General features: G+C 41.4%; 1 protein-coding gene and 1 pseudogene across 2 annotated transcripts in view; both read right to left on the bottom strand.

Moving 5' to 3' along the window:
• Positions 1–957: 957 nt before the first annotated feature.
• Positions 958–18,121, bottom strand: part of Lonrf3 (LON peptidase N-terminal domain and ring finger 3) — a 38,674-nt gene continuing 21,510 nt past the window's right edge. The window contains exons 7-12 of one of the 2 annotated variants that reach the window (XM_006257447.5): positions 17,267–17,381; positions 14,229–14,350; positions 12,263–12,421; positions 10,515–10,677; positions 9,433–9,582; positions 958–6,494 (exon numbers count right to left, since the gene is read on the bottom strand). In XM_006257447.5, the coding sequence (XP_006257509.1) occupies positions 6,339–6,494; positions 9,433–9,582; positions 10,515–10,677; positions 12,263–12,421; positions 14,229–14,350; positions 17,267–17,381 (865 nt within the window). In that variant the 3' untranslated portion in view covers positions 958–6,338. The remainder of the gene's footprint in view (positions 6,495–9,432; positions 9,583–10,514; positions 10,678–12,262; positions 12,422–14,228; positions 14,351–17,266; positions 17,382–18,121) is intronic. The other variant, NM_001191585.1, reaches the window with a different exon arrangement.
• Positions 4,024–4,096, bottom strand: LOC120099417 (U6 spliceosomal RNA; annotated as a pseudogene).

The raw sequence follows: 18,121 nt of genomic DNA, 5'->3' as shown, positions 1-18,121 counted from the left end.
TACACTGGATTCATCTATAGTTTTATCAAAGAATTTAAAAGTGCTCAAAAAAAAAAAAAAGAAACCCCCAATAAATGCAGAAGTGGGATAGCCAGAAAAGAAGAAAGGAAAATGCTTCAAAAGGAAGTCATTAAATATAGGCAAAGTTGCTCAGTGGATTTTTTTGTTGTTTAGTTTTTGCTTTTTCAAAACACACCATCTGTAGCCTGGGTTTCAGAATGTAGTAGTCATGTTAATCCATTCACACCTGCCTCACTGTCCTAAGTGTAACTTGATGCCAGGGGCAAACCTGGTTTCATAAAAAACTGTTTTCATTTGTATTGGCTGATTACTTAATCTTAGTAGGGCTGCGGATTGAATCGAGGCCCTGGCTCATCTGAGGCCAGTGCTCTACCACTGACCCACATACCCAGTTCTTTGAAGGGTTTTGTCATCAAAATATGTTACAGTCGATGGGAGAAGAACAGGATACATGCTACCATAGCTTCCTTTCCATTGCTACTGCAACTAGTTTGTTAATTTTGATCTTTCTGTGATAGCGGGAATGGAAGCCAGCGTTGTGTGTCTTCTAGGCTTCAGCTATAGCTGGCCAACCTTGTGTGTGTGTGTGTGTGTGTGTGTGTGTGTGTGTGTGTGTGTGTGTGTATGTGTGAGTGTTTGAAACAAGATCTCACTGCATGGTTCAGGTTGGCCTTGAACTCCCTCTGACACTGACATAGGCCTTGGATCTGCAACTTTCCTCCTCCGGCTTCCAAAGCAGTTAGGATGACAGGCCCGCACAATTAAGCCCAGATTTTAGTTTTGACAGACAGGGACTACATTCCCTTGGTTGGCAGTGAACTTGCAACCCCTGTGATTCAGCCTCCCATGTAGCTGGGACAGTAGTCCTATACCACCAGGTACATCCCAGCCAATTAATTGTTTTTCTAAGATAGAATACACTTTGGTAGACACAGAGACAACAGGAAATTTGTGTTTAATGAACAAACAAATTTTCACAGAGACCGTCTATGTCACATTGCGAGTACAATGTAGATGAGCTGAAACTATTTTGTGCAGATTTAGAAGAAGGGAACCCTTAAAAAAAACTCAGGCAGATAGAGGTAGTTGAATAGCATTGGTGGGGAGGGAGTGTTATCTTAATTTCCCTTCAACTCATGACCATGGGAAAATAAAATGGCTGCTTAACAAATGGAAACCAAACACATATACACATTTGCCACTGTTTAAGTGGCTGACTTGATGTTTTAATCCTGGCATTACAAAGCACGGCATACATCAATGAAATTAGACTAACAACAGCCAGTGGTGCCATGCTGAACTATTTACTATCTTTTTATCTCACTGGTTGTCATCATTGCTTGAGCAATAGATGAATGTCCACAGACTTTTAAGAGAATGCGTAAGGTACAGTGTTGCTTTGTAAACTTCTGTTAATCACATTTGTGGCTGCAAACAGGTTTTAATGCTACAGAGTCATGAAGCAGAAAGCTATAAAATGACACCGGGAACAGCGGTTCCAGGCACTTCTCTCAGGAGGTTACTTTAACATGTTTGGAAAACACCCACGTCTAAGTGAAAAGTTTGTCATTGCTGGCTGTGCACAACCCAGATTATTAAGTAGTTAAGCAGTAGACTGAGCGGGACCTATCATTCTAAAAGGAATTGAATGTGTACATTGTGCATGGCTCCTTTCCATTCCTGCTCTCTGACCATTAGAAATGTCAGAAAGCCAAGTATGCCCTGTATGCTTTACAGAGCTCTCTTCTATCCAGAATCTAAATCTCATTCCTCGGACCCAAGAATGGGCTTACAGCCTGCCCATTTCTACCTGGATGAGTAGAAATGGACACACAGTCACCAAGCTGGGAACTCAAGAATGAATCTATGGCTAAAATTCACATGTTGGAAATCGAGTTGGCACAGGGAATGCAGGCTCCAGGGGGTCACAGTCTATCAACAGGACACGACTTGTTGACAGGGGTGCAGTGACCCAGCCACGGGAGTTCTGAGGCTTCTGTGGCTACTCACAGGGGATTATCTGAACCCAGGCCAGCTCCGCAGGCAGAGATGGCAGCACCGCAGGTGCCATCACAACTCCACCCTGGTACTGAGGCGGCACTGAACTCGGAGCACTTGGCCTTCAGAAAAGGCAAGGTATTGGAATTGTTCTCTGCTCTCCTAAAAGAGGAGCAAGTATTGTCCTTCTTAAAATGATCCACTGAAAAGTGGTCTCTTCATTTTTCACTTCCCACATTTTGCTGGTTTTTAGCTAGCAGCAGTAGTACAGTACGAAGCAGAAAGGCATAAGACCTGCTTGCTACCTAGGGTCTCTTTGTGTTTACACACACGCACAGATATACACATACACACGCACAGATACACACACACACACACACACACACACACACACACACACACACACACACACACACACACAGAAAAAATAATCTACAAGGTGTGGGTCAGACATGAATTCAATATAGAAAAAGTAACCCAAGAAAGTGGCATATGTACATGGGGGACTCTTGTCCTTCCAGCTGAGATATAGCTTTGATCTCTGTACATCTTGTGGTTGAGCTTAGAAACTGAACCCATCTGCCGGTGTTAAAAGTGGTCAAGTTCAATGGATTAACCCACTTATGTACATCTGAGAGAAAGTCAAAGCCTAGTATCTCAAAGCCTAGTATCCTAATTCCTGCTATTACAGCAACTCAAGCTGGCTTGAGAACAACCCAAGCTGGATCCAGGCTCAAAGTGGAAGGATTTCCATGTGCTCTTGGGTATTCTCTTATCAAAGGAATTGTATTAATCCAAACTACATTTTCTACATTTTGGGTTAGTAAGAGATGTGTTGGATGGTTTCATTTTACTTCACCTGGAACCTCTCATTTTGAGCCCTTAGGGGGTTTAGTGATTTGATTGGCATATCTATTGAGTAAAATGTAACACAAATCGTTCGAAACGTTGAAAGATCTGCTCCATTGTGGTACAGAATCAAGCTTGGCCACTCACTGAACATGTTACACAGGGATGTTCTTAAAAGTTGCTGAGCCTCTGTTTCCTATCTATCTATCTATCTATCTATCTATCTATCTATCTATCTATCTATCTATCTATCTATGCTCTCTAAAGAGTATTTCATGTGCTCAGGTGAGTGAGATCACACACTCACTTTAGTACCCAGTAGGTACGTGGTAGGTTTTCAACACATCATTGCAGAGCCTGTCATTTGGGGCAGCAGCAAGAAATCCTATTGGCTATGGGCAAAATCCATAGATGGTAAAAATCTAATTGTTCTGAAATTTAATTGTTCTAATTATTTAGTTGACCTTCTCAACCTATGAAGAACAGGGAGGGATGGTTTATTCTTACAGATCCAGAACTTAAGGCTTCCATTCTATCAAGAATTCTAGATGTCACCCAAAATAACACTATTTTTAGCCCTAATTAAAATGGGAACAATTTTCTTGGCCTAAAAATTAGTCCCTACCTCTAACCCTCATTTTCTCTCCAGTCTTTTCATTTCCCTTACAATTCTTTTATTTTAACAGTACTGGAGAGAGAATCCTGTGCCCCATGCATTTCAGGTAAACACTAGTAGCTGAGATGTACCCCCTGCTCTATTTTGCTGGTCTTAATCCCAATAGGAGTCACTTGCAAACTGTTAAGCTGTGGTCCAAGAATTGGTGGTCTGGATTTTCCAAACCAAGCTTACAGTGGCTGCAAATGAGTATTACGAGTAAAAGCTGTGTTTCATGTAACTGTAGGCCATTGATGATATTCTGCAACGTGGCTGATAATAGCTTATCAAATCTCTCCCATGTCATCAAGGCACTGTGCTAAGTAGTTTCTGACATGTCCCATTTAATGTTCCTAACAAGCTTATATGCCATTAATATCACAACCATTTCCTCTTTTAGTGAAATATATAGACTACTACCCAAATTTGCCTACTATCCTTGTGAAGGGGTCATGCTAATCTTCTCTGTCCTTGTGAAGGGGTCATGCTAATCTTCTCTGTCCTTGTGAAGGGGTCATGCTAATCTTCTCTGTATCATTCCATTGTTAGTATATGTGCTGCTGATGTGAGCACAAGTACCATTTCATATAAGAAAACTGGGAGTCCAGTGAACTAGATTGTTGGGGGGAGGGCGGCAAGAGGGGGAGGATGGGGAGGGGAACACCCATAAAGAAGGGGAGGGGGGAGGGGGATGTTTGCCCGGAAACCGGGAAAGGGAATAACACTCGAAATGTATATAAGAAATAACTCAAGTTAATAAAAAAAAAAAGAAAGAAAACTGGGAGTCAACAGAAGTTAAATTACTTGTCAAACACATTTAGTAAGTGGAGAAGCTTTTGCTCTTCTTTGTTGTGTTTGCATTATAGAATAGGAAGCAACCATACTAGGACTTTGCTACAATCATATAGCTGGCTGGGCGTCAGGTGGCAGGAAAAAGCCTCTTAATTTCCTGTTCTCTGAGCCCTCTAGACTTAACTTGGATAGTAGCTGCTTCTGTATTTACATTCCGTACACTTGCATCATTCTTCGCCAGCTCAGATTATTCCAAACATCAAAACTGGCAATGCTCTGACAACACGATCTCCATTAAGCAAGTGCCGGTGATAAGTTGTTTTCTGTTTACATGAGTCTCTTTTATAGTATTTAGAGACCACCTCTCTCTCTCTCTCTCTCCCCCTCTCTCTCTCTCTCTCTCTCTCACACACACACACACACACACACACACACACACACACACACGCACACAAGCCCCACTTATTCCATGTGTCTGGTGGTTACAGAAGAACCGTGACTGATCCTTGAAGCGCTCTCTCTCTCTCTCTCTCTCTCTCTCTCTCTCTCTCTCTCTCTCTCTCGTTAACAGAGTGAAGAGACTACATGTGAATAACACACCATAGCAGTCCAAAATCACCCGGAGTAGTTTACATAATGACAATTCACTTTTCATGACTCTCATTTTCTCCTCTGCCATTATTAACACTCCTGCACTCTATTTTTCAGGTTTCTCTGAGACTGAAGGACTCAGACTAGCACTAAGTAAACTCAGAAACATTACTCCCTCCTCTTCACTGTCTTTTCTCCCCCTGAATTGAAATCTTTGGTCCATCATTACCAGGAGGGAAGGCAGTGTTTACGTAAAACCATGGATTCATTCTCGGATCTTTTACAGTGATTTAAAGGGGTTCTAACCTATCTAGTTTCTTCACACTTTAAGAAAGGAATAGTCTCTCAAGTATTTAAGTACATGTTAGTACAGGTTTTAAACTTCAGAACTCAGAAGATTTGGGAGAGGCACGCCAAACTGAAAGCCATTACCTATGAAAAGAACAGGTAAATATTAAGTTCTTCTCTAACTGTACTGGGGAGAAATTAATACTCTTCTAATCAGATTGCCTGAAACAAATACCTATAATAAAATAATAGTAATAAAAAGACACCTGTTATTCATCTCTCTGATCTTGAATACTTCTTTCAACCTTATTATGTAGTACACATGGAAAATGGATTCTTTTACTTTACTTTGGGATAGCCCACAATGTATGCCAAATTGATTAAGTATTTTCTATCCCTTAATTCAAACGGGAAAAAGTAGAAGCTGTGACGATGAATTACTTTAGAATTATTCTGAAGTTCTTTTAAACTCTGTCCACTAGAACATACCTGAACTATATAAAAGCCCAAGAACTGGGATTAATTCAACCAAAGCTGGGTAAAGAAAGAGCACTGTACGTGATTAGTACTGCTCTCCTCCCTACATACATAGTCAGCCACATCAATAAATAAAGCAATGGGCTTTCCAATAATGTACACTTAAATAGTTACAAACGTACATGTAGAAAAAGGATACAGTAGTGCAAAAAATAAATTATTAAAAGAGAAAGAAGTATGAACATTATTTTACACAATGCTCTATAAAACCTGAACCATTTGAAACGCGACCTCAAGTCAGCGAAAGAACGCAGTAACATTAGTATCCCTGCTTAATATTTCAACCACACACTCATTCAGCTATGAAAGACAAGTTACTTTTTAATTTCAGAAAAAAATGATGCTAAACATCAACATGTTTTGGCCTCTTCCACACTTCTGCTGCTAGTGTGTTAGCACAGTGTCAAAAAGCATCTGAAGACAGAAAGCTGAACAGGTCACATCCTTTGCGTCTTTCTATCTATTTTCTTTGTGGCCATAAAGCAGAGTAACATCTCTCTACGGTACTTTCTTCTGTTAAAGTGTTATTACAATTAGCTATGTTTACAAGAACATTGCCCTGGGGCAGTGGAGAGGGTGGAAATTCCTCTTCCACAATCCAGACCCATTAATTTTGGTTTCTCGATATAAAGGCCAGGATACGCCGGATACCATTCAGTCTATCCTTTAAGGACCTCATTGCTAGGAAGGGAAGCTGAGCTCTGCTTTCCAGGGGAAGAACCGCCAGTGTCCACCAGCACCAGGCTGGACCATTCGGATTGACCTGCAACAGAGAAACACAGTCTATGTATAGAAGTCCACATGCATAAGGTTAAACAGCCCACACGGAACTGTTTCTGCTTTTGGCAGAGACTGCTGAGAGTCTCCAGCATTTTCCTCCTCTTTTCTTCATTAAGCACACAGTTACATGGTGTCAGGGGGTGAGGAAAACTGTTATATCTCAGGCATCCTTGCAGCTAGGTGAGGCCGTTAGATCAAATTTTGGCTAAAAACATAAAGAGAAGTGATAGGTCTAAGTTCCCAGTCATGTTATGGGAAAAGAACATGTAGCCTCTGCCTTCCAATTTCTTTTTAAATTTTTTCATTATTGTATGTGTATGGTGTTTTGTCTGCATGTATGTCTGTGTACTACAGAAGTCAGAAAAGGGTAGATTCTCTCTAACTGGTGGCTTTGAGCCACCATGTGGTTGCTGGGAATTGAACCAGGATCCTCTGGAAGAACAGTCAGTGCTCTTAACCACTGAGCCATCTCTCCATCTCCTCCCCATTTCTCCAGAAAGATTGAAGACATGGTGACAGTCAGTCTTTGTCAGTCGAGAAAAAGTGACCCTCTAACGATGGCAGAGCTTTTGATGGAAGAGCCCGGTTCCTGAATGCTCTCTTGGAATAGAACTGACATAGCCCTCCAGGCCTGAGGTCTTTTTTCTCATTTGAGCCACAATCATATTTAGTACGTGTTAAACCAAGCAAATGAACATCTTAAACCATGCACTCTGCTCCTTAGGCAGTATGATTTTAAGAAATGGAGTACCCACTACTTTCTCCCTTCTACTTCTAAGGGTCTGGTTAGGTCTTTTGGCCTGATCCATTTAAAATTCGGGCCTTTAATCCTATGATTCTTTGGGCTTGGCATGTCTTTTAACTCCCATCATTTTCTTTCTTTGGTGGAAGACTGTAGTCTAAATATACCATGTCACTAACAGAACTATAGCTATCTTCTCCCCTGGAACCAAGAGCTATGATTTCCAGTCTCAAAGAACAGCAACCAAACATTCCAGTTAGAAAACACATTTGTGTTAACCCTCAGCTTTTCCTTTTAACGAGACAGTTTGCACTTCTTATCAATCCTTCACCAAAATTCTCTTTGTCATCAGCTTCCTGAGCATACATTTAAGACATTTATTGCTAAACCTCAAATGAGTTTTCTTCCAACAACTTTCAAAGCAAGTCAGCTTTCAGCTTGTAGAGAAGCACATGTGGTTGATGTAACTCCTTCCACATGAGGTTATTTCGCTCCAAATTGTTTCATGGGTTTCTTCCTGAATGCCTGCGAATCCTTGGATTCTCTGTCTTTAGCTTCATCTGGGTACTACCAGGTTTATATTCTGAACTTTCCTAGGATCAGCAACAGATACTTACACTGCTGTTAATACTGTGGCTGTTTCTAAGAAACCTCCCACTAAGGTACAACACTCTTATTCGTGGAACTGCTTGGGGTTACAGGGTTAGATACAGCAAGCTGGATGAGTCTTTCTGCTGCTGCTACCACCAAGGCAACACGCTAACAAAACTAATAAGGAAGGAAATGATTTGAGCTTGCTATGTCATTAAGGTCTTATGAATCACGCTGAGGCATCTGTGTTTTCTCCTGTGGAAGATGTGGTTAGCATTGCTGATCTCTATCTTTTCCCTGACTGGGAGAGAATGTTCCCCAGCAGGTGAAGGGGAACATTAAGCTTGAACATGTCCTTGTTCAGAGTTATGCTGTCTTCTTGAGTCACAACAGCCAAGAGCTGGACCATCAGAAAGCACTTGCTAGCCTTGCTTTCTTTAGCACATGTGAGTGATGCCTCTGTATCAGGAGGGAAGCAACACACCTCAGCCAATTAGGAAACAGAGGCACTTTGGAGCCTCAGAATTTAAGAGGAGGAAGAACTTTTGATATTCTAATGTTCCTTTCTGATTTTAGAGAAAAATTGAAAGAGGAGAAGGGATTTACCCAAGGTTACAGTTAGAAAAGTAGGCAACATAGTTTTGGCAGAAAGATCAGAATATATATATATATATATATATATATATATATATATATATATATATGTGTGTGTGTGTGTGTGTGTGTGTGTGTGTGTGTCTCACATATATGCTCATTCAGAGCTTTCTATAGTGATAAAATCAGGAAGCATACATTAAAAAAAGAATCAAATTAGTAGTTATAGGACTGATACTACAGTGGGACAGGCAGATTAGAATATGAAGAAAGTATGCATTTGCATAGACCATCTAAGCTCCAAATTGGAATTCCCCACAAACATTGCCTGATTAAAAGCAGGCAGGCAAGGCAACTCTCCCTGCTTTCCTACTAGATTGTGGATCTGCAGCTTGAGCTCAGAGAGCTGATCCTCATAGAAGACAATCAGTTAGAACCTAACAAACTATGTCCTTGGGGTCAGTGTTCTTAGGACCTGCTCGAGCTAGGAAGAATGCTGAGGGTCTTAACTTGCAGGGGCTATGCATAGATAGGCTGGATAGGAAGGTTTCTACAGCTGCGTCCTTACAGGATATCTGACCCTACCTCCTAGTCCCTGCAGCAATGGGGACATGAAGCTGACTGGAAGTAGTAGCCTTTGGTCCATCTCTCTTACTTCCTGGCCTTTGTACAGATGCTGTCACCCTGACATTACTATGGTGTGGTTCTGGACTCCCACTGATGTTTCTGTTAGTGGTATCTGTCCTCCCTTCCTCTTGTCTCATTTATTTCTCACTATCTGTCTCAGTTCTAGGTTTCTACTATTTATCTTTGTTCACCCGATTCAGACCTTTTTGGCCTTACTCATGATGCTCACTCCCTAGCTACACAATACCTTATCTGTCCTCATTTCTGCACTTGACTTGCTGGATGACAACTACATACCCATCTAATCACAAACCCTGGACATTCCACCTGGTGGGGCAACCTGTTATAAGCAGATATTCTTCTATACCTGGGGGTCTTCATCCTTCTCTGGCATTGGGCCAAAGTGATTTAGTATCCGATTCTTCAGCGATGTTTTGAGTGAATGAAACCATGATGACGCTTGCTCGTACACACAGTTATGCAATCCCACGAGTTCAGCACAATCGTCTCCCTGAACCTGAAACCATCAGAATGAGAGTGAAGCAACCTCCATGCCCTCCATCCGTCTCAGAACTGGTTTTGACACCCCTTCACCCGTCTGGCTTTCTCCTATGTAAAATATGGAACACCTAGCACCTGACATACCAATATGGCAGAGAGAGAGCAGGAAAAAGAATGGTTTGATAACAGTGTCTGAACCAGCAAGCAGAGAAGTTTGAGCTGGCACAGCTGAAAGCAGATGAGTGAAATGCATTGTGCTGGTTAATGCCACGCCTCTGCTCCTTTCATTTTTACATTCATTTCTTTCCTACTCACTGGGAAGGCAGATATGACTATATGTGTGCCTCAGTAGGTCTTCAAGGTCAAATGCATTTATCCAATAGTCATGTATTAATCCACTACATAAGGAATATAATTGAACACAGGGTTATTGACATCTTCATCTACCCATTAGCTCAGAAAAGCAAGGATTAATTGGAAACGGGACCATTTTGGCCTTCAGAGATGGCAAAGAACTGTGATTTAGAAAGAGTGCTCTTGGGCAGGTTGCACATTTTAAAAATGCAAATTTATATTTGAATCTACAATAATCTCAAAAGAAATGAGTTGGAAAATATAAATCAATCTATAGTTAAAAATTCTTATGTGTTGACTCCATGCTAAATCAAGCCCTTGGTGTTCCCAGCAGAGACTGGCTGAAGGAGTCTAGGGATTAGCCTAGACAAAGGTTAAGCACAACTACAATTCAGCTAAGCAAGGAGAAGGATGGGAAAAGGGAGGACTATGGGCGCGATTGGGCAGCAGTCCAGCAGTATCAGTTCAGGAGCAACTTGGTGAGAAACCCCAAGGCCTCAAGGCAATTCTGAGAAATCCCTTTGCAATCATCTTTGTATATCAAGCTACATTGATAATTTGGCTTTCAGATTTCTTGGCACTGGCCACCCTCACCTTTTGATCTTCAATGTATTCAATGTCAGCAGTGTTGTAGCCATCCCGTTGACCCTGATGGAGCACTTTGAAGCGCCTCTTGCCTATGCTGTCAACCACTGATCGGCCGTCAGAAAAGAATTGGACATTTCTGATCTCCAAGATGCAGCCATATTCTGCAAACCTGTTTATTGAGAATCAAAATCAAAATAGAATGTTGGCGAGTTCTATTGTTCTTGATCTGGACTCCAGCCATTCTTAACACATTGAGATGATCACTACAGGATTTCTAGGCCCAGATCTACCACAGCAGCTACACAATAGGAAACATCTGTGAAAAAAGAATGTGCGCACAACAGTATAACTGCTACCATTTGTTGAGCATATACTATGTGCCAGTGTTATGGCTTAAATGTTTATCCTCCTCAAAGCTTATGTTGAAATTTATTTGCCATTTTAACACTGTTAGAAGGCAGGACCTTTAAGAAGTGAGCAGGCCATGAGGACCTTGCCCACATGAATGGATTAATTACTGCAAGAGCACAGTCACTGTTAAGAGGCAGGTTGGAGTCCCTGCATCTCACTTTCTCTTTGTCTTTCTACCATGTTAGAACATAAGAAGGCCTTATCGCATCCTGACCATGATAGCACACAGTTACAGTCCTAGATACAAAAGAGACTAATAACAGGAGAATCACAAATTTGAGGCTTACTTGGGCAAGTTAGAGGTACCTGGTCTCAAAATAAAATAAAACCAGCTTGGAACATAGCTCAGTGATAGAATTGAGCTACCTAGCATGCGCAAAGCTCTGGATTTAGTCATTTGTACAAACAATGGCTATTATCAGATGCTGGCATATTGGCAGTAGACTTTATAGTCTCGATAAATGTAGGGACACATTTCTAATGATTAAAGCTACTTGTTTTAGCTCATACCTGTAATCCTAACACTGGAGAGGCTGAAATAAGATTGCTACGAGTTTGCTGTCAGCCTGGATTATACGGTAAGCTCCAGACCAATTTGGGATATACTATGAAACCCTGTCTCAAAAAAAAAACCTAGTGTTTACTATACAGCATTATGTTACAATATCCAAAATAGCTTCCTTCAGCCATGAACTGAACTTAGTACTTGGTGTGCGTCAGTAACTCATCAGTTCTCCCAATAAGCAAGACCAGTTAGGTAGGCACACCATCATGTTCACTTAACAAACCGGAGACAGAACAGCCAAATGTTTTGTCCAATGTCAAAAGACGCTCCAAGGCACATGCCAAATGTAAAAGTAGGCAGCTTAATTCCAGGGTTCAACACTCTTAACAAGACAATATTTGTCTGTGTTGTTTGTTTTTGAGATAAGCTTCCATGTGACCGGCTTTGAACCTCACATGTAATCAAGAATGACCTTAAAACTTGTCTTCTCCTCCCTCTACCTCCCCATTGTTGGGATTTTAGATGAGCAATGCCACTTCTGGTTTATGTAGTGCTGAGGATAGACCTCAAGGCTTTGTGACTGGTAGGCAGGCTGAGCTATGGGCATAGCCTACAAGACATTTTATAATGTCTGCCACCTGCTGGATGAAAAATTCCCTCTAGGGTTCTCTTAAAAAGGGAGCCTCTCATACTGTAAATCAAGAGAGACTTATCATCCTCCTAGATGCTTCGCTGTTTTGAGCTGTCTAACCTCATGGACTTGTTGACCTCGCCTCTAGAAGCTTTCCAAAGTGAAGTCGAAATCCAACTTCCCTGCTCTCTAGGTCTCTTCACTTACCCTTTGACAGGATCTCCAAGGCACATGCCAAACTGTTTTGTGCCTGTCTCAATACATCTTCGAATCATCAGGCGGTAACAAGGCTCAAAGATGTGCAAGGGACAAGGAACGGTGGGATAGGCCATGGTACACACGAAAATGGGCACATTCTTATTTAAGCTGTCGGGAAGAGAAGATGAGATGGATTTCAATCCAAGGGAGCAGAACACAGAAAGATTGGTCAAATGTCATGATAAGGAGTCTTCAAAGTTTAATGACTGATAGAAAAACACTGAAATACCCCTGATGCTGTAGCCAAGAACCATGATCCAGTGCAGACTACACCAAGGCTGAAAGCCTAAACTGTCATTGTACAGGCTAAGTTTGTTGATTAGTGTACATGACAGCTCTTCTTTCTTCCCTCCCGCTCTTCCTCCTTCCCCTCCTTTCTCTGCCCAAATGGACAAATTCAGGCAACGCACTTTGTTTGAGACATGAAGAAGGGCACTGATGATACACATGCACCAGCTTTTAGAAAACCTGCAAAGTCCTTCTATGCATCTCCAATTTGCAAAGCCTTCAGAGATCATTCAGAGCAGACTGAGCCAGGAGGAGTAGCCAGCAGCAGACTGCCAAGAATAACATATTCCAGTGATGCTCAAATGCCTCTGGACATCAGAATAATGGGGGACCCTTAAATCTAGATGGCTGGGCCAATATCTTCAGAGATACTGACTGGTGCACTCACTCTGGAATTGGGATACAGGAATATACTTGAAAATTCACGCACACGGCCCACTGGGAAACCCCAACTGGACCAGCTTTTCATAGAGTCTGCTCCTCTGAATCATCTAGTAAATTCCGTGCAGGGACACTATACCTAAGGAGCCAAGAAATTTATGGCCATCTGCCATCTGCCTCCATCTTAAAAGGGGATAGGTCTGAGATGCCTTTAGACAGAAAGCCCCTCGGTATGTTCTAGTACAACCTTAAGTGATAGCTGAGAAAAGGATTGAGAGAGGTTCAAGGCTAAGAGAAGAATCAGGGGGGAAAAAACAAAAATGTACAAAGTAGTTTTACTATAAAAGTCAATGAGAAACAAAGATTTTTAGTGTCTGAGAAAAATATTATATGAGCTGAGAGGCACATCCAAACCAATAGGATGCACTGTTCAAAAATGGTCTCTTCCCAGGGGGCCTATAAGCAGAAGAGTTTGTCCCCCCTCAGGAAACAGTTCACCTTCAGAATGCTCTGTGTGAGGACCCTTGTGGAGGGCAGGGAGGAGGGCAGCAGTCAGTGGAATCAATCTTAGCAATTATTTCCTGCTTTTCCTGCTATGTGCACAACAGGCAGAGCCTTTGAAGATGCAATTACGTCTTCATCCCAACCCTTCGCCTCTCACACTGGGTGTGGCAGAGGAAATACACACAGGAGCTATTGCCACGTATCCAGTGCTTGCTATGTTCAAACTCTTTGGGTCTTCAGAACAAGTCCATAATGTAAGAGCTATCTTTTTCAAGTTACTGGCAAGCAAAGTGAGTTCCAAAGAGGTGACAGAGCATATCGAGGACTACAAAGCACACTCAGTCGTGCAGCTGAGTCTTAACCCCAGGTGTACGTCACACCACTCTTTAACAACTCCACTACCCATTTCAGGACTCAAAGGAATCTTCTCGTTGTTCTATGTGGCCTCCTAATCAAGCTGCTCCTTAATTCACTCGTGCTCACACCATGCACTCAGTGGTACTGAGGTGTATCAGGTGGCTCTGCGGTTTGACTGATGAGCTTCTTTGGTAAAAGTTTGCTTCTGAGGGGGATGGGAGGGGGCAGTCTATAGCACTTGTTGACTTCATGGTGTAAATACTCTCACTGTGGTTATTTCAAACTATTAACAGGATATCATTTGAGTAAGGAGCTGGTGAGAAATGTGACAGTTCTCGTGAGCTGGTGTGCATAAAATGGAAAATAGAAACATGTATATACATACTTAGAAAGCTCTTCCATTTCTTCTTCATAAAGCCTTCTTCGTTCCTTGAGTTCTTCTGGTAGGAACTTAGCTATGAGTTCTTCCATTATTACATTCTTGCTGTATTTTCTTGATGGCAAGCACTAGAAGAGGAACAAGGTAATGAACTGTTATATGGGTCACAGAAAACTTCTGATGTAGTCCAGATTGTTGGGGTAGAAATCTCGCCTTGTGTCCGGATAAACCACAACAGGCCAACATGGTTCCATGTGGAAAGATTTAATGAGATTAGAGTAGAAGAGGAGAGGAGCAAGGGCAGGCCATGAGCACGAAAGGACAAAGGGGAAGAGCGAGAGCAAGAAGCAAGAGAATGAGAAGGGGCAAGCAGCCCCTTTTATAGTGAGTTGGGCATACCTGGCTGTTGCCAGGTAACTGTGCAGGTGGAGCTTAGACAGAATGCTAACACAGATAGTAGTCAAATCACTCAAGTGTTATAATTTGCAAGCTAATACAGCCACAATATGTGTATCTTTTAGATGCCAAGAGTTTTGATTTTTCTTAAAAAATATACAATTGATCCTTTAAAATGAGAAAAAATATTTTAACAAAGAAAATAATCATATTAAACTTTTGAAAATCTCACAGATGAGCTGGAGCTTTGGATTTGAGTTCATGTTCATGTGTGAACTGAAGAGGGGTGGAGCACATTTCCTTTTTGCTTTCTTTATTGTTATATTTATAAGCTCTCTCTGGGAAGTGCTAAAAGACTCTGGTCAAAGGATTCAGGGAACCAAAAGGCAATGTTAGTATATTCTTTCATGCCCTGCCCTATTGAATTTAATAGGGCATCCCAATTGAATGCCTGGCTCCTAGATATTATCAAGTCTTTATGTCTTAATTTTAGTTCAAATAAATATCACACAAATGCTAACAGCCAAGTACAGGTCTTGTCAAAATGCAGAGAACAGTTCACTGTGGTACTTATCCCCAGTTGATACAACTACAACACAGACTCTACTTGCAAGGTTCAGGACATTGCAGTTGAGGGGGCAGAAAGATCGGAAGAACCAGGAGACCAGGTTGTGTGCTTCGAGATGGCTTTCTTTTTATATACTAGGAACCTTGTATCCATGAAATCCTAACAATTCACTTTCCTAAACAAGACCTGAACAAGTGACAACACCAGAAACTTGTCAAGGTGGATGGAGGAAATCTTCTGAGGCCCTAGTCTTAGATGAATAGCTACAGGCAACTAGGGACTGCCGAGAGAGGAAGAATCAGCCTTCTCTAGGGAGAAGCCCCCTAATTGGTTATCCAATATCAAGTGGTAAACCTCAAGAACATATGCATATGAGCAACAGTAAAGGGGCTCAGGAAGTTGTAATTATATTTTTATATACATACCATACATGAAAAAACAGTTAAATAATAAGAAGTCTCAAAATTTGGAGCGAGTGGGGAAACACGGGCAGCATTGGATGGAGAGTGGAAGGGGAAAAGGAAGTAAATATAGTACTCATGTGTACTCCTCAAATAGTAATAAATAAATAATAAGTATCTATGAGAATTGATTGCTGTAGATCCCTGTAGAGGGAGCTCCTGAGTACCAAACTGCTGGCTTTAGACAATTTTCTTCCCCAGGAGTCTCTATTCTGCAACAAACATGACTGGAATATTTATTATGTTGTTAAATGGCGTAAGTATGGCCCTGAATGAATACAGGGATAGATGAGCATTACCTTTTAGCCTCTGAGTCTGAGACTCCACAGCATCTGCCTACAGGACGCCTTATCAGCTACTGCCATTGCCTGGCAATAGGGAGAAAAAAAACAGTGCCTAGGCCCATGCTTTAGAAGAAAGCAGTGACTCAAGAGGTAGGCAATTTAAGGAGGAAAGTGACCCCTCTGGTCATGCTAAAACAAAACTCCAGGAAGCAGACACCCTAAAATTGTAACAGTGCCAGCCTCTAGATAGAGTCTAGAGGCTGAGCATATGGTACTTTTTTTCCTTCTGTTGATCTGAGCTTTGTCATGTTAACACACCATAGATGTTTCATTTAAATAGGACCATGGAATTCTTATCTGCAATCAGGTTGCAAATCCTGATCAAAGGAAAGCTATGAGTTCAGTACTTTCCTAATCCCAGTACACATCCTCAAGGCTACCCTGGATGATGAACTCATTCCATCTTCTTATTGTCAAGAGTCAAGAAAAATCTTAACATATAATTCTATGGACCCAAGAAGGAACCTATAGATAGTCTCTTGTATTCCCGAGACAAGGCCTTTCCATGATTCTTAGGCAGACATTGAACTCAAAAGCTCCTATCTCAGCTTCCCAATCTTGGGACAGCATGTATTACTATTCTCTAGAGCTAATCTGGCATCTGCTACCTCTCTTCAAATATTTTAAGCACAAAGCAATAGTAACACTGGTTGTAAGCTGAGACTGATAAGTCTCTGAAGGAGGGAAGCAAGACAAGATAAGGCCCACTTGAAGATGTAAGCTGGTGGGGTTCATTTTAAAGACTCTGAAGTTCTCAGAGCTTTACAAGTAGTCAAGTATCTGCTAGTAAGAAAAGTGGCTCCTGAGTAACTGTAAAAGAAAAAAAAAGACGTCCTTGAAGATCTGAGAGGGCTGTTTGAGGGTGTGGTGGCAGGGGCCTTTAGCAGCTGACCTCTTTGAAGAACAAATAAACATCATTGTATGCAGAAGTCAGAGCTATCTAGTTCAAGGATAGTGAAAACAAAAATTCACTCAAGATTATTGTTTATGAGGGACCACAGTGGGATAAGAACCAAGCCTTGTGTTTACCATCTATTGCATGTTTTGGCTTCTAACACAAATGAACTTCATTACTGACCCGTATTGAAAAGCTAGACGTTGCCTCATTTACCTGAAGGACTTCGTGGAGAGGGAAAGGATGTCTAGGAGACAGCAGAAATAAACAGGTGGTGGGGGTGGTGTATTTTGGTGGAGCACGGTATAGTGGCTTAGGATCCAGCTGAGCACAGTGTTAATACAAAACAAGCTAACACAACCAAAGAAGGGAGGGTTTACCTGTAAAAGAACGTCTTTGCACAGTGGACACTTTGCATTATGATCCAGGCATCTCTCAAGACATTTCAAGCAAAAGGTGTGCCCACAAGGTGTTGTGACTGGCTCATAGAACAATCTGAAATTTAGAAAATGAATACGAGAAAATTGTAAGATTAAAAAAAAAAAAGACAGGGACATTGCGGGTTAAGGTTTCACAGTACTGTTTATCAAAGCCTGTGGGTGGGGTACTCCTTTTGTGTTTCATGGAGAGTGCTGTCACACCTCAGAAAAGCATTTTCTTTTCATTCCTGAGCTACATATATAGAAAGATGCATTGGTTCATTTTTGCAGCGTAAGTAAATCATTTGGTATTATTAATTAATTCTAGACTTTCCCTGTCTCGTCCAAGAAAATTCAGATTAGTGCTCAATGTGTCTGAATAGAGTCCATCATAAAAAAATTGTTTAGCCAACCCATTTACCTGAGTCTATTGCAAGCACACAGATAGACACAGAGAGATACACACATGCATGCACATATTTAGACTCTGTACATCATGTTACTATGGGGAAAAACTCAGTGTTTGCTAACCTCGAATTTTTTCTTTATTTAAGTAACAGTTGGTTGTCTGTCTTTTGTGAGGATGGATAATTTCCCCAGCAGTAATGAATAATATTGCTAATGTGGTCACTCCCAATAGATAAAATGTGTGCATACATCTATCTACATATAAAAACGTGTACCATACTTCTATTAGATCTTATTTTAGTTGCTTTGGGAAAAGAAGATGTTTTAAAAGCAACATGGGCACCCCAAATGAAAGATGTCCTGCATATTCCCAGATGCAGAGAGTTACTTTGTATAAAGAGAGGCTCG

This window comes from Rattus norvegicus, chromosome X, assembly GCF_036323735.1.
Source record: "Rattus norvegicus strain BN/NHsdMcwi chromosome X, GRCr8, whole genome shotgun sequence".
Taxonomy (NCBI): domain Eukaryota; kingdom Metazoa; phylum Chordata; class Mammalia; order Rodentia; family Muridae; genus Rattus; species Rattus norvegicus.
This window is presented reverse-complemented; position numbering and strand designations above follow the sequence as displayed.